Genomic DNA, 18854 nt, shown 5'->3' with positions numbered 1-18854 from the left:
GCAAAAGCATTTCCCAGTTTCCAGTTGAGCATAATGGGAGATGGGCTCATCCCACTGGCCGAGGCTGGACCCGCTCCCCTCCCACCACCCCCACCTCAGTCCCAACCTATTGTCCCCCATCCCGGCCTTCCAGTTCTGTGCATGGGTTTGCTGCCAGCAGGTGGGACTTCCCAATTTTAATGGGAATCTTTATGCATATGCTTTTAATTATAATTAGTTCTGGTTGGGGCAACTCAACGCATGAAAGAGAGAGAGAATGCTTGCCTGTCCATCTGTCTGTCTGCCAGGTGGTAGGGTGGACATCACCAGGGTTTTCTCCTTCCCACCACCTTGTTTGTCCCACTCCAGAACTACTGCTTCCATCAGGGGTACACACAAACATTCAACATGCTTGCGCTTGCTTCTTGAATTAAGAATTAGCAGGCTTTTAGCGTCATCGTTTTAGAATCATGGGAGCTTGTAGATAAAAGAGGTCTTAGAGGCCCTCATTCCAACCATCTACCTCAGTGGGGAGCAACCATTTTCTGCATAAGGACCAATTCAGGAAAAATAAAAATGTTTATGGGCTACATTTCTTTTATGATATTTCTTTTCTCCCAGAAATTGTACATCTAGGAATTTATGCTGAGGAATAATCCGAAGTGAGGGAAAGAGTCTCTGCATTAAGATCTTGGTTGCACTGTTATTTTTAACCTACACTTTAAATATTATGCACAAGTGCCACAGTGGGCAAATGTGTAAGGAAAGCATAAAGCAACCAGCCAACGATGTGCAATTATTAAAGGAGGTAAACATGAAAACAGTGACAGAGAAACCTAGAGGCAGTATGGTTAAGTGCTCACCACATAGTGTTCTGTGGAAAAATAAACCTCATCTGTATATACATTACAGTCATAACTTACAAACATGTACAACTATGAAGGAGGGCTATAAGGGAACATGGACAATGAAAAACTGCTGGCTAACTGTTCATGTGCAGTAATTCTGTAATACATGAAGGCAAAGTTGAAGATAAAGGAAGACCATAACATATTTACAACTTAGGGGGTTGGGGAAAAGATAGGCTTTTTTGAAATCAGGATTGCAATATCTGCAGCTGCTTTTGAGCATTTGTATTTTCTTTTCTCATTTCTAAAAGATTTTATTATTTTGATTAAAACTTCAGAAATGGCAGAGACCCAGGGATGGTGCCAATGTGGGGTGGGGAGGAGAGTGAGCACCAAGGTTCAGCCATAGACGAAGGCCAGAAGGGGTCCCGGGACGCAGGAAGACCAGGCGATTACGAGTGTGTGTGCACGTGTATGTGCTAGTGGGTGCGTGTGAATACATTTCAGAGACAGGAGGGTGCTCAGAGAGCCCTGAGTACAAAACAGTGTGTGAAATATGCTTTTCCTCCTTCACTCCTCATCTAAAATAGCTAGAGGCGAGCATTCTCACGGGCATTCTAGCCCTTCATCAGGGGCCTGTGGTGTCCCTGATCTTTGTCCCACATGGAGACACACGTCTTGTGTGCATGTACGCTCCCGACTGTCACTCCCCAGCCCCCGCCACAGGAGGGCCACCTGGAATCAGCCCTGGAAAGGCTACACCAGGGTGTGCTCAGGAGAAAGCAAGTGGGATTATCATTAATCATCCTCAGTATTTTTAGCTCCTAGTTCCTGAAGTAAGACTGTGCTTGCTGTTTGCGCACGTGGGCCTGTTCTCCGCTACTGTACTGATTGCATGGACCCTCCCTACAACATTTCTGCAAAAAGCCCCATTTCCTCCTGCTTGATTACCTTTAAAGACCAAGAGCTCACTCCCTTCCCAGACAACCTCTTCCATTTTGACCAGCTGTTAGACATCAGACAATTCTTGTGAGCCAAGAGATGACTCCTTGTTACCTCCAAACTATGGTCTTGGTTTGGACCTTTGGTGCCACCAAAAAAAAAAAAGCTGAATAATCGATCTTAGAAATGAGGAGTGAGTCTTAGAAGTGATCCTGTCCAAACCTCTCATTTATAAGGAGACAGATTCAGAAAAGCTTAATGACTTGCCCAAGATCATTTACTTATTCCTCCTTTCCTGTAGGCCTACTCTGAGTTAAATGATATGCTAAATACTGGGGAGAAAACTAGTGAATGAAACACAGTTCCTGCCCTCAGGGAGCTCACAGTTGCATAGGAGAAATGGTCAAGGAAACAAGCAACTTCAAAACAGGGTGATAGATGTGACAGCAGCAGATGTGATATGCATGGAACCCAGTTTGAGCCATCAAAAGGCTTTCTGAAAGAAAAATACAATCATCAGGCATTAAACCTTGGCTGCCCACTGCACACTCATCTCAATGCTCTAGTTATATTAGCATATTCACTTTTCACACAAGCCCTACAAAGAATATACCACTATTCACCCCATTTCCCAGATGAGGAAACAGGTTTAGCAAGATTGAATAGCTTTCTGAAAGTGACACAACCTTTAGAGAGTAAAGTCGGGATTTGAACCAAGACTGCTCTCAGAATCACTGCTCTTAATTTCTGCCCCTAAGGCTGAGTCTGAGAAGCCGGTAGGAGTGACCTAAGTAGGACTGGGGGTGAAGGACTTTCTAGGCAGGGAGAATATCAATTCCCTGGACAGAGGCCCTCAGTGAAGATGGGCATGTGCACAAGAGGAATTACACGAAGGTATGACAGGAATGTGGCTTCTCGGGGTGGGAGCAAGAAGAGAATGCTGCAGCCAAGCCATTGGGTGGGTGTGGGACCAGGGCTGGACCCCATGTCTCCCAGCTCACAGCCCAGTGCTCTTCCCCCACATTCCATCCTTTGCCATTGTAGGTTGTCCTCTGTTTTTATTGCCACCCATTTCAGACTTTTCTTGAAGACTGGAGGGACATAACCCACTTACAAATGAAGTGTTTCTTCCTGGCCTACAGAGGCCTCTGATGAGAATTCAAGAGCAGGGTGGAATGAAAGGGGCAGAAAGCTGGAAGGCACGGCTTTGCTCTGCCAAAACTCGGTGTGTCCCCTCTCCAGTCCCGTAATCGGTCACGGGCCCTGCTACCACCTCTGAGATGTGTAGGATGCACACCTTCAGGTTTCTATATGGGTGACGCTTTGAGAGGGCTGGCCCCCAAAATGCACCCAAGAAAATAGGAGAAAGGAATCCTGGCAATGTTAGTGATGCTCACAGCTAACGTAGGTGGTGCTTATTATGTGCAGGTCCTGCACCGTGAGTCCTGCACCATGTGAACCGCTGACATTGTATCTTTTGATCCCCATGACTGGCTTATGAAGCAGTGTATAGACCCCTTCCTAAAGGAAAAGAAAATCAGTTCAAACCACCTCAGGTTTAAAGAGAATTTATCGATAGAGATAACTGAAACATTCAGTAATATTAGGTTCTAGGGCTGAATGTAGGGGCTCCAAGGTGCTAGCAGAAATGTCTCTCTGCCTCTCAGAGTGAACCTACCTCTGTCCTGGTAGTTCCAGAGAACACCCCAGAAATGTCTCTCATTGGCCTGCTTAGGTTACATACTCAGCCTCAAACAAATCAGGTGACTCCGACTGAGCAGACTGGGTCCATAGCTCTGCCCAAGAGGCCACACCACTTGGACTGAAAGGTGGGGAGCACTGATTCTCCATTGGAAAAGGGAGGAACTATTACAGAAAAGAGGAGATTGATGTTGATCAACCCATACCCCCAAAAAGGTACCTGCTCCAAGTAGATCTTAAGAATTCCCCCATCTCAGAGATGAGAAAACAAAGGCACAGAAAGATTAAGTCAGCTGTCTCTACTCATACAGTCAGTGGTTAGCAAAATAGGGATTCATTCTCAGGCAGTCCAACCCTTGACCTTATCCCACAAGTTACCTGGGATAACCTGGGGGTTATCTGAGCAAGCCTAGCTTGCCCAGAAGAGAATTCACCTACCTCAACCCACATTTAGGGTGAGGATAGTTCCTGCCGTCTGTCATACAAAACAGTAAGTACCTGGAGATTCAGAGCCAGAACTGGCATGGGAAAGCTGTGTCCTCATGTTTCTACAATGATGCCTCCATCTGCACCCACCAACCCCCAAGTTTGCATTAACACCTTCTAAGAGTCAGGAGGGAAAAAGGAGTCCCAGGCCCTTGAAGATGAGTCATTCTGATTCAGAAGTGCTGCCAGCACCAGCCCCTGTGAGGTGTAAGAGAGGAGAGGGAAAGGGAGAGGGCTTCCTGCTTCCCGCTTCCCGCTTCCTGCTTCCTGCTTCCCGCTTCCTGGGAGGGCACATACTGGACACTACCCGGGCATCCTTTAGGATGGTGGTTGGACACACAAGAGTCTTTGTTTGGGGGCCAAATCAAGAGTGAGAACCTGCAGTGTAGGCAGATTTCTTTAGCATTCCAGTAAATTATAGCCCCGTTACTGCAGTTTATAGAGATCTCAGCAGTTCAGCTTATAATAAATAGGAGCGTGACTTGGAGGAGTCACAGCACCAAAGCTGCCTTTGGGTCACTTCGTGTTTTTAAATTAGGGCTTCGTGCCTCTCCAGGGGCCTAGGCCTCATTTGGAATGATTAACAGTGGGGATGGGGGCATTTGCTAAGCAGCCAGCAGCCATGAAGTCATCCAAGTTAAGAGCAGGCAGCAGCCGGTGTGATTCATAAATAACCTCATGAATTAGAGGCTAAATGCTTCTGGTAAAAGTGTTCAGGAGTGTTTTTAGCCCCTGCTTACCTAGGGAGATGAGAAGGTGCCCCTCTTCGTGCTGTCCTGGGAAGAGGGTGGGGTGGAGGAGATTTTGGTAACGAGGATGGCAACCTAGGGCAACTCAGTGTGGATCAGAAGACCAGGAGTATCAGCATCACCCAGGAGCTTGTTAGATATGCAGCCTGTCAGGTGCCCCCCATGCCCCCAGACTTTGCATGAGAATCTCTGGGAAAGAGGCTCAGAAGTCTGCATGGGTATCAGCTCCAGGGCCCAGTCAGTTTGAGTCAGCCTGAGAGCCACTTAATTACTAAGTGTAATGAAGCTCATGTCTGTATTTCAGTGGAAGGCCCAGGGCAGCCTAACATCAGCCAAAGGGAGAACAAAAGAGCAGATTCCTTAATTATCCTGTTTACCCTTTCACTGGTGATGCTAATCGCCCCAGGGTCTACCAGGGCTCCCTTCACAGCACAGGGGACGTGCCCATTTCTATGAATTTCACCCACCTTGCACTTCACAGGCCAGACACAAAGTGAGTCATCCATCTGGGGATTTTTTTGCATGCTGTTGATGATTAATCCTTCAATGGAGGGTATAATCCATGAGCTGTGGACTTGTCCATGTTCTTACTGGAGCAGTGGAGCAATGTTCATTCAAATTCTTTTCATGGACCTATTCTCCAGTCATTTATTGAAAGCTAAGTATATGCCACCAGTCTGCAAGTGAGAACAGCTCCCAGCTACTACACCACAGGGCAGAGAGAAGTATGAGTAATACCAAGCAGGTTGCATGGCCTCTTGGACCTGCTGTCGGGCAGTGAACGCAGGTGCACACAGCACCAGGCCCTCATATGCATGTGGTTGACACCAAACCCTTTCCCATAAATATGAGTGTCCAGCTCAAGGGAATGTCCCCTGGAGCTGAGTGGGCCCCTTTCTCTATCTACTTATCTACTTGAGCTGGAGTTGATAGTATTTCTAAATCCCCCTAAAATCTCTAGGTAGATATGAAGGGAACCAATTTCTTGATCTGTACCAGACATTCTTTAAGACACTTTAACAAATATTAATAATGGGTAATCTTTTAGCACTTAGGCAAGCCAGACTCTACATAGATTAATGCCTCCACAACCACCATCTGTGGCAAATCTTTTTACTTTCATTCCCATTTTGACAAGGATCTGAGACACAGAGGGGGCAAGTAACTGCCCACAGTCACACAGCTGGTAAGTGGCAGAGTCAGGGTTTAAATGCAAGCAGCCTGGCTCCAAAACTCACAATCTCAACCATGGCTCTTCACATTCTCTGTCCAACCACTCCATTAGGTAGATTTTTCTCTTCACGTCTCAGGTGCAAAAATGGAGGCCCAGAAAAGTAAAGTCACTTACCCAGTGTTCCACAGCTAAAAGGGACTGATTTCTGACTCTTTCCCAGGCTTGTACAATGTAAAAGCCCATCCTCTTCTTTCCCCCTCACCCCTGCTGCTGAGCTGGGCTTGGAAGCGTCCGCACACCCGCCATGAAGGAGATGGTAGCTGCTGCTAGCAGTCGGCTCCGAGCAAAGCCAACGGGTGCCAGGCCAGCTGGGACTCCGGGAGAGTATACCCTGTTCAGAAGCGTCACCAGGTGTTAACCTCCTGACCTCTGCTTCCACTTCAGAACCCTCCATGGCAATGACATTTCCAGCGTTCCTGAAGGCTCCTTCAGTGACCTGACATCTCTTTCCCATCTGTAAGTGGCTGTATTTCTCCCCAGTGTGCATCTGCTCAAAACATAAAATCATTATAGTGCCAGAGATAATGTTCATAAAGAATATGATCTTTCCGTGTGCACAGAGTAAGCAAGCTTTACAAAAATGTACCCACATTGGGCACATTGTGTGTCCACTACTCCAGCTGCTTTCAGAGGCATCATCAGTTACATAAGCAATGTAAATATTTAATAAGGACTAATATAAACCTCTTACTATGTGCTAAACACTTTTAATGAACTTTCTCATTTATTTCTTACAGTAATAAGGTCATTTTTATCCCCTTATTATGCATGAGGTAAATAATTTGTCCAAGGGAACAAACAGCACAGGTAGCAAGTGGTAGAGATCCAGTTAAATTCAAGTTTGCCTTGATTCCATATTCTTTAGCACTTTGCACTCTGCCTCAGGTATTCCCTTCCCATTACACAGGGGAAACTGAGGCCCATAAATACTAAGCATTACATGTCTCTGCCAGTGAACATTTTTCAGTTTGTATACTACCTACTCTATGTATATGTAATTATTTTCAATATTGTGTGCATACACTACGATACTGATACATTATGTATGCATGTTATAAAACATTTAGAAAATAGAAGTTAAAGGGTATGATAAAAATTAGCAGAAGTTCTGGTGTTTTCTTCCTGGACACCATTTTGGAGATGTCTGCCCTGGACTGTGCCATGTCCTTCAGTACATTTGTAAGCAGAGTGATGTAGAGGAGGGAAAACCCTCTTAGGTTCTTGGCTGGCCTAAGAATTAAACTGACATAAGACAGATCAACAGGAGAAAAGCATACAAATATACCTGCTATTTTTACATGTACATGGGAAAATGAGTACTCTATGAAGCCACTGGGCCCCAAAGTTTATAAACCTTTTTTATACAAAGAATGATAAGCTGTGAGGATATGACAAGACAAAGGGGCCTGGGCTGGGGGCAGAAAATTGAGAAAATATAGGGGGAAACTGATGGAAGATTGGGGTGTTTTAGTAGGTTTGTTCATACAGGCCCATTTCAGCATCAACTCCCAGTCTGGTAATAAGAATGCTGTCTTCCTGGTACAGGGAGGGCACTTTTCCCATGAGAAATGTTATGACCTGCTTTTAGGTGGAAAGAGGGAGGTCAGAGAGCCCTTCCTGCATCTGCTGTTTCCCAAGTGCCTTAGTTCAAAATAATCAATATGTCAAAGCAGCATGTTGGGGCATGGTGTTTCCTGAAGCCCTTCAGTGGTCTGAAGCTGCCTCCTAGGTTTGTTGGGTATCAAAACCTTCTCTGCAAAGTGCATCTACCAAGGCACCCCTCAGCAGGGCCAGCGAGCCAGATCACTAGATAGCCAGAAGTCCAGAAGCTTCCCAGCGGGGCTAGGTTAGGACTGAGGTTGAGTGGAGGGCTGAATCTTACCAGGTAGGTGAGAGCAGAACCTCCGAGGTGGGAGGGATTTGGGTGGGCTTGAATCAGCTGCAGGTATTAGAAGTACAGTCTAGAGTCATCGACTGTGCTCCCTCAAAAATGACTTCCCACTGGGCCTCATGTCGGCCACCCCCAATCTAGTCAAAGTCTGAAAATTCTGCTTTCCAGAGGGTCAAGGGTATGGAGCCTATGGGCCAAGCTGGGCAGTGAGGGCTGACTTCCTGCTCTGCCTCCTAGCGCTCTGGGAACGAACCCACTCCACTGTGACTGCAGCCTGCGCTGGCTGTCGGAATGGGTGAAAGCAGGGTACAAGGAGCCCGGCATCGCCCGCTGCAGCAGCCCTGAGCCCATGGCGGACAGACTCCTGCTCACCACCCCCACCCACCGATTCCAGTGCAAAGGTAGGTGCTGACCCTTCCCTCCACCCTTCCCTGCCTGTCGTGGGGTCCGCTGGGTCTCCAACAACCTGTCAGAGCTGGACATCTCAATGGGTGTGTCTTCCACCGCCCTGTCTCTTCCATGAGTCACACAGACCTGGAAGCTGCATTTGATGTGGACCAGCAGCTAAGGATCTGCTTGTCACTCTATCCTCTATAGCATTTCTGCATATTTCTCTCTGACTTCTTTCTCTATATATTTTTGCATAGTTGAGAAGAATCTTTAACTTTTATTTTTTTACCCAACATCTCTAAAGCATAAGCATTTTCCCATTTTACTATATAGCAAATTTTTGGTACATGAGATTTTGATTGACTGCATCAGTATTAGGATAACAAACTACAACTGAGTTTTTATTATGTGGTAGGCATTATGTTAAGCACTTTTTCTTGTACTATTTCATTTAATTTTTGCTTCCCATGTTTTAACTTACTTAATTCCCCAACACCTCTATGGGGTAGACCGAGGTATTGACTTTATTTTAAAAGATGAGAAAACCAAGTCTTATCAAGAATAAATGACTTCTCAAGACCACAGTTAGGAGGATTCCAGGTGTTTGACTCCAAAGTACACACTCTTCTTCACCAAGCTGTAATATCCCACCATAATTTCCTTGACCAGTTCTTGGTTTTTGAACCTTTAGACTATTTTCAATGTTTTTCTTACCATCGATGGCATAAACTCCTTTCTGTTTAAAATTATATCCTTAGGTAAGATTCAGAGAACAGAAATTACTGAGCCAAAGTATATGTTCATTTTTAAGGTTTTCATATATATTGCCAAATTGATTTCCAGAGACAGGGTTCTAACCATTCTATGCTCCCAGTAGCACCATTTGAGTGCATTTCTCACCAGACCCTGGCATTATTTTATCTCATTATGTAATCATTGCTGATTCAATAGGCAAAAAATTGTATCTCCTTACATTTTGTTTGTCTTTGATTATTGGTGAAACTGGTTGTTTTTTATTTTTGTTTTCAAAAATTTACTTTCCGTTTCTATTAATATACCTGTTTGTTGTCTTTTGCTCATCTCTTGGAGCCTTAATGTCTATTTTGACTCACAGGTATACTTTGATTACCCACTAAAATTTCACTGTGTCTCTTTCCTGCTTAAAGCAGGAAAACATTCTATAGGTTTTAAGCTGATTCTTCCTTTTTTTCCTCTTGCCGCCTGTCCCTCTGAGCTGGTTGATGCCACAGAGGCCCAGCTGGCCCTAGAACAATGGTTCTCAAGCTGCACATTTTGGAATCATCTGAGGAGCCTTAGAAGTTACAGGTGGCTGCGGCCCACCCTCTCGGTTTTGATTAAATTGGTCTGGGGTACAGCCTGGGTGTGGGGATTTTTTTAAGTGCCGTGGCTGCTTCTGGCATAAACTGACCAACTTGCTCTAGTTTGCCAGGGAAATTCCTGGTTTCAGCACTGAAAGTTCTGTGTCCCCAGAATCCCTCAGTCCCAGGCGAACTGGGATAGAGCATGTTCCTGTTCTGATGTGACGCCAGGGGTGGGCCAGCTGGTGCAGGCTTTCAGTCAGGCCTTTCTGTTCACCCCACCCACAGATAGTCGGACACCCCGGGGGTCGATCTTACCTCTACTGCCAAATCAATGATTCCTATCCTGGGATCGTTTAAAGTCCTTACAGATATTGAGCACAGCCTGTTTATCCAGGGCTCATGGTCAAGCTGGCTGCAGCAGAAGCATTCAGCCCCTTGTGCAAAGCTCTGTGCAAGGACCATGGCCTGCCTCCCTCCAGCCCTCCTGTCTAAGGGACCAACCCAGTTAATACTGGCGTGGTTGCAGAGTCGTTGCTGTGTCCTTTGGGGCCACTTCTTACTTCCTCCTGCTAAATTCAAGGGTTTTGCAAGGAGTACTTAACTACATGTGCCTTTGGCCCAGGCACCGTGCCCTCTTTAGCCTGATGCAGACTATTCCATGGGGTGGAGGAAGAGGAGGTCCAAATGGAGCTTGGGCCCAGCTTCCGGAACATAAAAAGATACTCAGGAGGTTTGTAATTACAGTGCATTGTTTGCAGATTAGCACCAGAATCGGATCAGGCTAATTATGGTAATTGATTTGTGAGAAGTGCTTCTGAATGATGTCCCACTGTGATTTTTTTCCTCATTGGACAATGGCTGAATTAATGAGACTCTAGCTAGACAGGATGATGCCGACTGGAGAGGGCCCGCTGCTCTCTGTGCTTAGAGATGGGGAGAGACTGGCAGCTGGCTGAGGAAGGGACCAGAGCAGAGGGGAAGGGAGGTGTGACAGTGAGCCCATTTGGGGGCCTGCCACCAACACTCTGTGGTTTCACTGTCCAGGGCCTGTGGACGTCAACATTGTGGCCAAGTGCAATGCCTGCCTCTCCAGCCCATGCAAGAACAATGGGACCTGTAGCCAGGATCCTGTGGAGCTGTACCACTGCGCCTGCCCCTACGGCTACAAGGTAAGGCAGGAGGTCCCACCCACCCCCACCATTCTTGGTCCTAGGAGGAGCACTGGGCCCTGCTGACCCTCCCTTCTCCGAGGGCAGCCTCGATAACCCCATTTCACAGGTCACCCCAGTGTGGCATTTGCCAGTAACACTCCTGTTCTACCGGTGGGGGCTGCCCAGTTGTGTCATGCTCATGCCAATCACAGAGAACGCCATGTAGTCTTGACAGTGACGCTGAGATAAAGAGCAAATGTAATCTTTGTATTTTCTTTATTAAACATGGGAAATTAAGTCGCAAAGAGTTTAAGTGCTTCTAAGTAGATGACTCCCTTGAACCAGTATCCCAGCTTTCTTTCCAAGGGGATTTCCAGAATCTCCTCCCACCCACCCCCAGCTCTGCCCTCAGGATGCACAGCCCTGAAAGGGCTGGTTCCAGCTTGAGGGGAATCGGGAATGGGGATTAAAAGGCCTGGGGGCTGCCATGCCACCCGCACTGCAGACAGGCTCAGGTCTGCCGGCAAGGACTGGACATCTGTCCTCCCAGAAACCCAGAGTCACCCTGGCCTCCTTTCTCCTCACCCAGCACCACCTAAACACATCAACCTGCCTCCTAACACTGTAGCATATGGACTGTGTGCCAAACAGCCTGCTTGGCATTTTATTTTTCTTTTTTTAAACACCCCCTATGAGGAACGACTTATTAATCCCCATTTTACAGATGTGGAAACTAGGCTTCAGACTGTTGAAAGAACTTGACCCAGTGTCCCAAAGCTTGTAAGCAGTAGGGTTGGGATAAGACCCAGGGCTTTATGACTCCTTTCCCTGGAGGGTTGGCTGGATGGCTGAACCCTTGGCCGTGTCTCACTGAGTCAGCACGGCTGTGGCTGGATCCTCTTGCCCAGGACCCTCCTGGCTTCCCAGATTCCAGCCTCCCCAGGACACCCATCCAAAGCACTGGGCAAACAGAGAGTTGCAGGACTGCCCCAGAGCCCATCTGATGTACGCATTTGGTACAGACAGAGAGGGAGGAAGCTAGCATCCCTCAATCTCCTGGCCCCAGGGGGATTTGTATGTGTAGTGGCAAGCTTGGGGGGCAGACTCACTCGGGAACAGGGATCCCTGGTGGCTTTTTCCACTGGAGCTGTGCCTCCAGCAAACAGTGTCAGAGCGCCACCTACAGGCCTGTGACAAGAGATCCAAAGGAGTCCCTTTGAAGCCAGCCAGCCCTGCCCCAGGCAGCCACCCCCAGGACCTCAAACTGACTGTAGTCCCAGATCCATGCACCCTACAGGTGCACATATGCATGCACACATACAAATATTGTAGCAGAAAAGTCGAAATTAATAAGGCATACTTAGGAGGCCTGGATCCTCAAACTCCTTAGTATTAATTCAGTGGGGAAAACAGACTCTGGAAATTACAGAGAGGCAGGTGTGATTCCAGCTCTGTTATTTATCATGTGGCGATGGCCAGTGGCTTCACTGCAGCCTTCCCACATATAAACTAGGACCTGTCTCATAGGTTTGCTGTGAGAATCAAATGTACAATAACATACAGAGAGCACCTTGGACAGTATGTGGCATTCAGTAAGCACTCTATAAGCTGGCACATTGCTACCTTTACCCTTTACCCTGCATACTGGTCCCTAACATGGAAGGGGTCATCAGTAACAAGAGATACGTTGCCAGTTTCACCAGGGATTCTCAGTCTATGACGGTGTAAAATGTTAAAGGCTATTAGTTGCTCTCAGAACTGTGACATGTACATTTATAACATCCCCAATTCCATACATGTATGGTTATCTTTTTAAGCATCAGCTATGAGCCAGGCACTCAACTGGACCTTTGCATTTATTCTGTGCTCTAATTTTTATAATCACCATACGAGATGGGTGGTATCATCCCTATCTGAAAGATAAGGTGAGCCACTTCATATTCTGAGTCTTGCTTCCTTCTCTTTAAAAATTGGCCTGAGTTCTGGAAGTAGTGGAGCTGGGTTTGAAGCCCCAGGCTTCTTCCAACTACACGTGACAACACTATAAAACAAGCCTGGCCACGTGGAGCAGAATGCATCCACAGGGCTCCTACAGGACAACACCACTTGTTTGGACTTTGTTCACAAGATTCTGAACATTTTGTAGATTCAGAAACATTTGAACAGATTTTTCCCTTTAGGGAGCTGTTGAGCTCAGGCAGGTCTGGGATACATTGATGGTGGTGGTGGTGGTGGTAATGATGATGGTGATGGTGGTGATGATGGTGATGGTGGTGGTGACGGTGGTGGTGGTGGTGGTGGTGATGGTGGTGATGATGGTGGTGGTCATGGGATGGTGGTGGTGATGGTGGTGGTGGGTCATGATGATGGTGGTGGTGATGGTGGAGGTTATGATGAATATGACAATAACAATATTAGCAGTCAGCAGCCTCCTATGTACGGACATACATGCACTAAACAAAGTATATGCATTTTCTTGCATACTCCTTATCAAAGCCCTAGGGGGCAGGTCCTAAAATGACTCATTTTACAGTTGAGAAAACTGGGAATAGTAGGTGAGGGAGCTGGGATTCAAAGCTCAGAGCTGATTGTGGAACCCATGCTCTCAGCCACTGTATTCACTGCCCACTGGCAAGCACCACAATTGCAGGGGCGGAGGGTAAAGGACATTGGCCATTTAGGACCTGAGTCTCCAGGACACAGAAAAGTAGGTCATAGTGGGGGCAAGAACACCAAGCAGGACACCCCTGGTCCCTACCTGATTGCATGACCTTGGACGGCTGTTCCCACATCAGGCTCCCCAGCTGTAAAATGCAGCAGGTTCAACAAAAGGGGACCTTTAATTGTGGTTGCATCAAATCCCTGTCCTGCATTTGTTCCCCCTGCTTTCCTTCCTTCTGGGATTGGAGCCCAGCCAAGCAAAGCGACTGGGAAAGCTGCTAAGTAGACAACAATCAACAGAATACCCACAAAACCAAGTTTAAAGTTAAGGCATTTATCTGGCTATTTCCAGTGACTAGCTGTGTGACCTTGAAAAGCAGCAATATTACCAAACAAAGCGCAGAAGACACTGCTAAATGTCTAGTAGCAGCAACTGTTAATCTATAATACCAGGCCTTGTGAAGCAGTTTAAGCAAATTATCTAAGTTAACACTCTTAATTACCCTCTGAAATAAATTTTCCTCTCCTGTTTTGATGAAGAAACTGAGGTTCAGAAAGATCAAATAATTACCCAAGTTCCCACACCTAGGAAGCACATGAGCAACACCCAGAACCCAGCTCTCTTGCAGGAAAGCCTATACTCACGCTACACTCCACCCCACCACTAACTAACTCTCTCTAAGCCTCACTTTCTCCACCTGTAAGTGGGAATAACCATACTTTCCTGCAGAGCTTTCATAAGGATTAAAAGGGATCATAAATGTGCTTTGCTAGTCTCACTGCCAGGATTCAGTAGACATGCCACAGAGGGTAACTACTTTACCACAATTCTAAGATTTGAGGAAATGTGTATTTTGGCTGATTCTCTTAGCCATTTAGCTTCATGTACATATGTTCAGTGTTTCAGAACAGTGCTTCTCACACTTTAATGTACACAAGAATCACCTGGAGATCTTATTACAATGCAGGTTCTGATTCATTACGATCTGAGGTCAAGCCCAAGATTGTGCATTTTTAATAAACTCCTAAGGAGTGCAGTGCTACTAGTCCAAGGACCACACTTTGTGTAGCAAGCTCTGAGAGCAGCCCTCCTGGCCCCATCTCAGAAGAGGCTGCCAATGGGGGTAGCTGTTCCAAAGCACCTTTAAAGGAAGCCAGAAGCCCCAGGCTTGTCCATAACATGCACATGGGAAGAGACGAGCCAAGAAGCATCACAAATCTAGTGGGTTTGAGCAAAATGAGGCTGAAAAGAGTTGAATTGGGCTAATCAGGCTGGCACTGAGAATGGTGATTATTTCTCAAGGACATGTAAGTGACAGAAATCCCCACCTCCAGGCCCAATTACCACACCATCAAATGCTAGGCTCTGCCTCCTGGATGTCTGAGCGGAACAGAAGAAGGGAGAAGACGCCATCAACTCCGTCTCCACCACCCCTCCAGCCCCCAAGGAGAGGACTCCACCCTGAGTCCTTGGTGGCGGAGAGCTCCCCAGAGCAGAGAGGCTGGCCCAAGCAGGGGCGAGGGAGGCCTGCCTCGGCCTCCTCAAGTTTCTCCAGTCCTGCTTTTCACTGTCCATTCACGCACCACACACAAACACACACACACACACACACACACACACACACACACACACACACGCCTACACACATGGACTATTCAGCACCAACCAAAGACCTGAAAAAGTCTTTTAATTACCCACATTCAGTCCTGCCTCAGACCCAGTTAAACATTATCTGAAGAGCTTTTATTTATGGAGCCATCATTACATGCCAGATGGCCTTGTATGTGTGTGATTTCTAATCATTTGTTAACTCCACAGGGTAGGTATTATTATTCCCATTTTATAGATGATGAAAACAAGGCTCAATGAGAACTCATTTCCTCAAGGCACAGAGCCCCAGGCTACAACATGCACCCAGATCTGCTTAACTCCGGAGCCCGTGCTTTGAGAGACAGAGTAAATGGCCCAGCGCTGGCTTTGGACTGGATGTCTGGGTTCAGCTGCTGCCTGTTCTGCTCACTGCTGTGCAGTCTTGGACATATTGTCTCCCTTTCCACATCTGCCTTCCCTGTTTGTAAAGATGGGTTAATAACAATCACATCCATCTCACTGGGCTTCCTGGCTGGGATGTGAGTTTTTGTGAACACTATATGCAATCATGAATATAAAACAGCGTGAGGACTGGAGCAGAAAATGTGCTCAATAAATGTGCGTGAGAGTGAGTACTGCAGTTTCCATTCCACACACTGTCCTTCTGAAAGGGATTCCATGTTGCTCTGCTTTAGGATAAACCCTGATCCCACCCCAAACTGCATTCTCCTCTCCCTCTAAGAAACTTCTTATGGGCCCTTTAGCTGTGAGGGGGTGCGAAGAGAACCAGGCAGCTGTGGCCATGCCTTCTGGCTGCTGGAGACTGAGCCTGTGGCTCCAGCATTTGAGACAGTAAGAAGCAGGCTGTCCACAGCGGAGGCCAGGGCCCGTTTGGCAGCAGCATCCCAGCCAGGAAGCCCAGTCCCACTCCATCACGGGCACTGGTGGCGGCAGAGGGGAAGAGGATTTTCTCAGGCAGATGGCGAGCAGGTGGTGTGGCAGTGGGAGAGCTCCCGTGATCACCCCTGCTTGGCCCAGCGCCCACACTGAGCCCTCAGCCCAGAAACAAATGCAACAGACACCTCCTGAGGCCCCGCAGGTCCTCCAGGGGATTGCTTGCCAAGACTTGGGTGCAGTGCTGGGCCTTCGGTCCTGGGAGAGAAGCTGGAGCCAAAGGGCCAAGCACTGGGCTGCTCCCTGGGTGTTTGGGTCATAACGTCCGTCTCCGCCTGGGCCTCCCTGGCCTTCTGCCTGACATGCTCCTCCCCACCTGCCACATGGTCGGCTCCTGCTCAGCTCAAACAAACCCTTCAGAGGGGCCGGCCCCAAAGGACCCCCACCCAAAATTATCAGAGGTCCTCCACATTAGAATCACCTGCAGAACTTTAGCATATACACGAGCACCTGGGTCCATAGCAGATGAATCAAAGATGAATCTGTGGGGTTGTCACTTTATAAGGGCAAGGTCTTTTGGCCACACTTCAGCCTCAGGCCACCCTACTTAAATTGTGGGTTATATTTAAGCCTCAGTGGGACTAATATCATCTATTAGCATTTATAGAGTGCCTACTATGTGCTGCATGTGTTACATAATATTAAATACTTCCTTATATGAAAGGTGTAGTTTAAGTCTCACAACAACTCTATGAGGTAAGGTTGGAGAGGTTAAAAGGCTTATACAAGGTCAGAGTCAGCCAACCAGGAAGAGATGAAGCTGGAGTGTGAAACCAGGTTTTCCTGGATCCAGAGCCCATGCTCTTGCCCTGCCGCTTGGGGTAGAAAGAAGGGTGTGAATTCTGGGAAGTAGTGAAGCTGCTCAGAGGAACAGCTGAGGTCGGAACTCCTGAGCTGTCAACATTCCTCCCCTTCTCGCTGTGGGGGACCAAAGGCAAGGGCCCCCTTTGGGTTTCCCCGAGTCACATGGCTGACTTGTCCCCAGAGGATGCTGGGAACTCCCTGGGGTCTCCCGGTCAAGGCAGCCGTTAGCAACCCCTAACCAGGTGCTCCCCCTCTCCTGCTCCTCAGGGCAAAGACTGCACTGTGCCCATCAACACCTGCATCCAGAACCCCTGTCGGCACGGAGGCACCTGCCACCTGAGTGAGACCCACAAGGATGGGTTCAGGTACCAGCTCACCCCGGGGCCTTCTTTCCCCACACAGGGCTTCATGGGCAGACTCTTGGGGCAGGCTATTCACCGAAGGCTTTCTGTGTGCCCACGCTGTGCCAACCCTTTCCATGAATTATTTAAAGACTCTTCACACCCCATAGGGAGCTGCTCATCCCTATTACACAGATAAGGAAATTGAGGTGTCGATAGGACAAGTCCTTTGCCTGCAGTTAGTTAGTATGCATTGGTGCAGGGATTTGAATTCAGATAGTTTGTCCCCAGAGCCAGAAGGACTCCAAGGGACACTACAGTTGTTGGCTAAAGTCAGAGAAGAATTGGATGATGGCTCAAAGACCCACTAGCCTGGCCATTTCACCATTCTTTTCTGTGTTATAAAAAAAGAGGTAATAATAGGTGACATTGATTACATTCTCATTATGTGCCAGGTAAGTAGGTAGTCATTATATAAATCCTCACAGTGACCCAATCGGCTATAGGTACGTACTGTCCCATTTGACAGATGAGTAAATTGAGGCACAGAGATTGATTTGCTCTAGGTCACATATCCTGACACTCATTCCTGGGTCTTCCAACCCTACCTCCTTCCTCCCTAGCATTGAGAGCTCAGAAAGAAAAGGATAGAAGCCACTTAAGCTCTTCACATCTCTCTCCTGGGAGTGCACCTCGTAGGCCTCTGCCAAGCCTCGGGCCCCCTGCCTGCTGCCCACCCTCCCCATGCTTCCAGTCACCCGGTTTCCCAGCCCATGGCCTTTGCAAAAGCAGACCTATGGGAACTGGTTCCTTTGGCACCCCCAGTGACTGAGTGGGTCAGGTGGTAAAGGAGGAGGTCCCCAATGCCAAGCTCTGTGTGGATGTCTTAGAGCTCAGGTTGCCAACAATTAATTATCAGAGGCACTCTGGCAGGGGCTGCATGTGGACTGTGAAAGAAACTGGGCTCTGGGTTCTCAGTTCGCCCCCCCTGAGAACCCAGCCCACCCCCATGTCCACCTGCCAAGCCAGCCCCATCACACTCTGGCCCTTGAAAACTGAAATTCAGGCAGAGCTCATTTTGCTGCCTGGAGTCCGCCACACCACCCACTCCACCCTTCTTGCTGGGAGCAGGGGTGAGGAGAAACCCCATGGAGATCCCATGGAGGTGGCCACGTGGACCCAGCAGGCACCACCTCCAGAGCGAGAGCCAGGGCCAGCCCTGCCAGCCGAGGGATGCGCTTGGCGAGAAGGAAGAGCAAAGAGCACCCCTGGCAGGCGACTGTGTCTCTCCTCTTGGCTGGAGGTGCGGTGAGCTGGAAAATTCCATTTCCCTCTCAGTTATTGGGCATATTCAAAAGACTGGTAATATTCAAAACTGGAAATACTTTTAGAACTTAATTATCAAGAAAAAGAGCTCAGATGTACAGGATTAGTGAAATGGGGTGGAGGATGTAGGCAATGAGACCCACATACTGAGGATGACCCGCCACCACGGGGACTTCCCGACGAGTGGGAAGGGTCTCTCTTTAGGTCAGACCCCGGCAGGCTGGCAAAGCGAGGGACACCTGTCAGGGACCCTGCCCCCTTCTTCCCTCCTGCCGTCACAAAGAACCCCGGACCAGTGGCTCAGAACAACAGAGTGTGTTCCGTCATATTTCTGGAAGCCAGAAGTCCACAGCCAACACGTCAGGAGGGCTATGCTCCCCACGCAACCCCTAAGGGGTGCCCCGCTTGCCTCTGCCTGGCTCCTGGCAGTGGCTGGCAACCCCGCATCCCTGGGCCTGCTCTGCAGTGCTCCAGCCTGGGCCCT

The 18854-nt window shown here is 48.1% G+C and overlaps 1 protein-coding gene across 2 annotated transcripts in view; it reads left to right on the top strand.

The window, feature by feature from the left end:
• The window catches only part of SLIT3 (slit guidance ligand 3), a 588416-nt gene that overhangs the window by 534010 nt on the left and 35552 nt on the right, over positions 1–18854 (top strand). For both annotated transcript variants that reach the window (XM_036884704.2, XM_036884703.2), the window contains exons 24-27: positions 6324–6395; positions 8068–8231; positions 10587–10711; positions 16971–17068. In XM_036884704.2, the coding sequence (XP_036740599.2) occupies positions 6324–6395; positions 8068–8231; positions 10587–10711; positions 16971–17068 (459 nt within the window). The remainder of the gene's footprint in view (positions 1–6323; positions 6396–8067; positions 8232–10586; positions 10712–16970; positions 17069–18854) is intronic.

Source organism: Manis pentadactyla, chromosome 2 (assembly GCF_030020395.1).
Source record: "Manis pentadactyla isolate mManPen7 chromosome 2, mManPen7.hap1, whole genome shotgun sequence".
Lineage (NCBI taxonomy): Eukaryota > Metazoa > Chordata > Mammalia > Pholidota > Manidae > Manis > Manis pentadactyla.
Note: the sequence above shows the minus strand (reverse complement) of the source record. Positions and strands in the feature narration are given on the sequence as shown.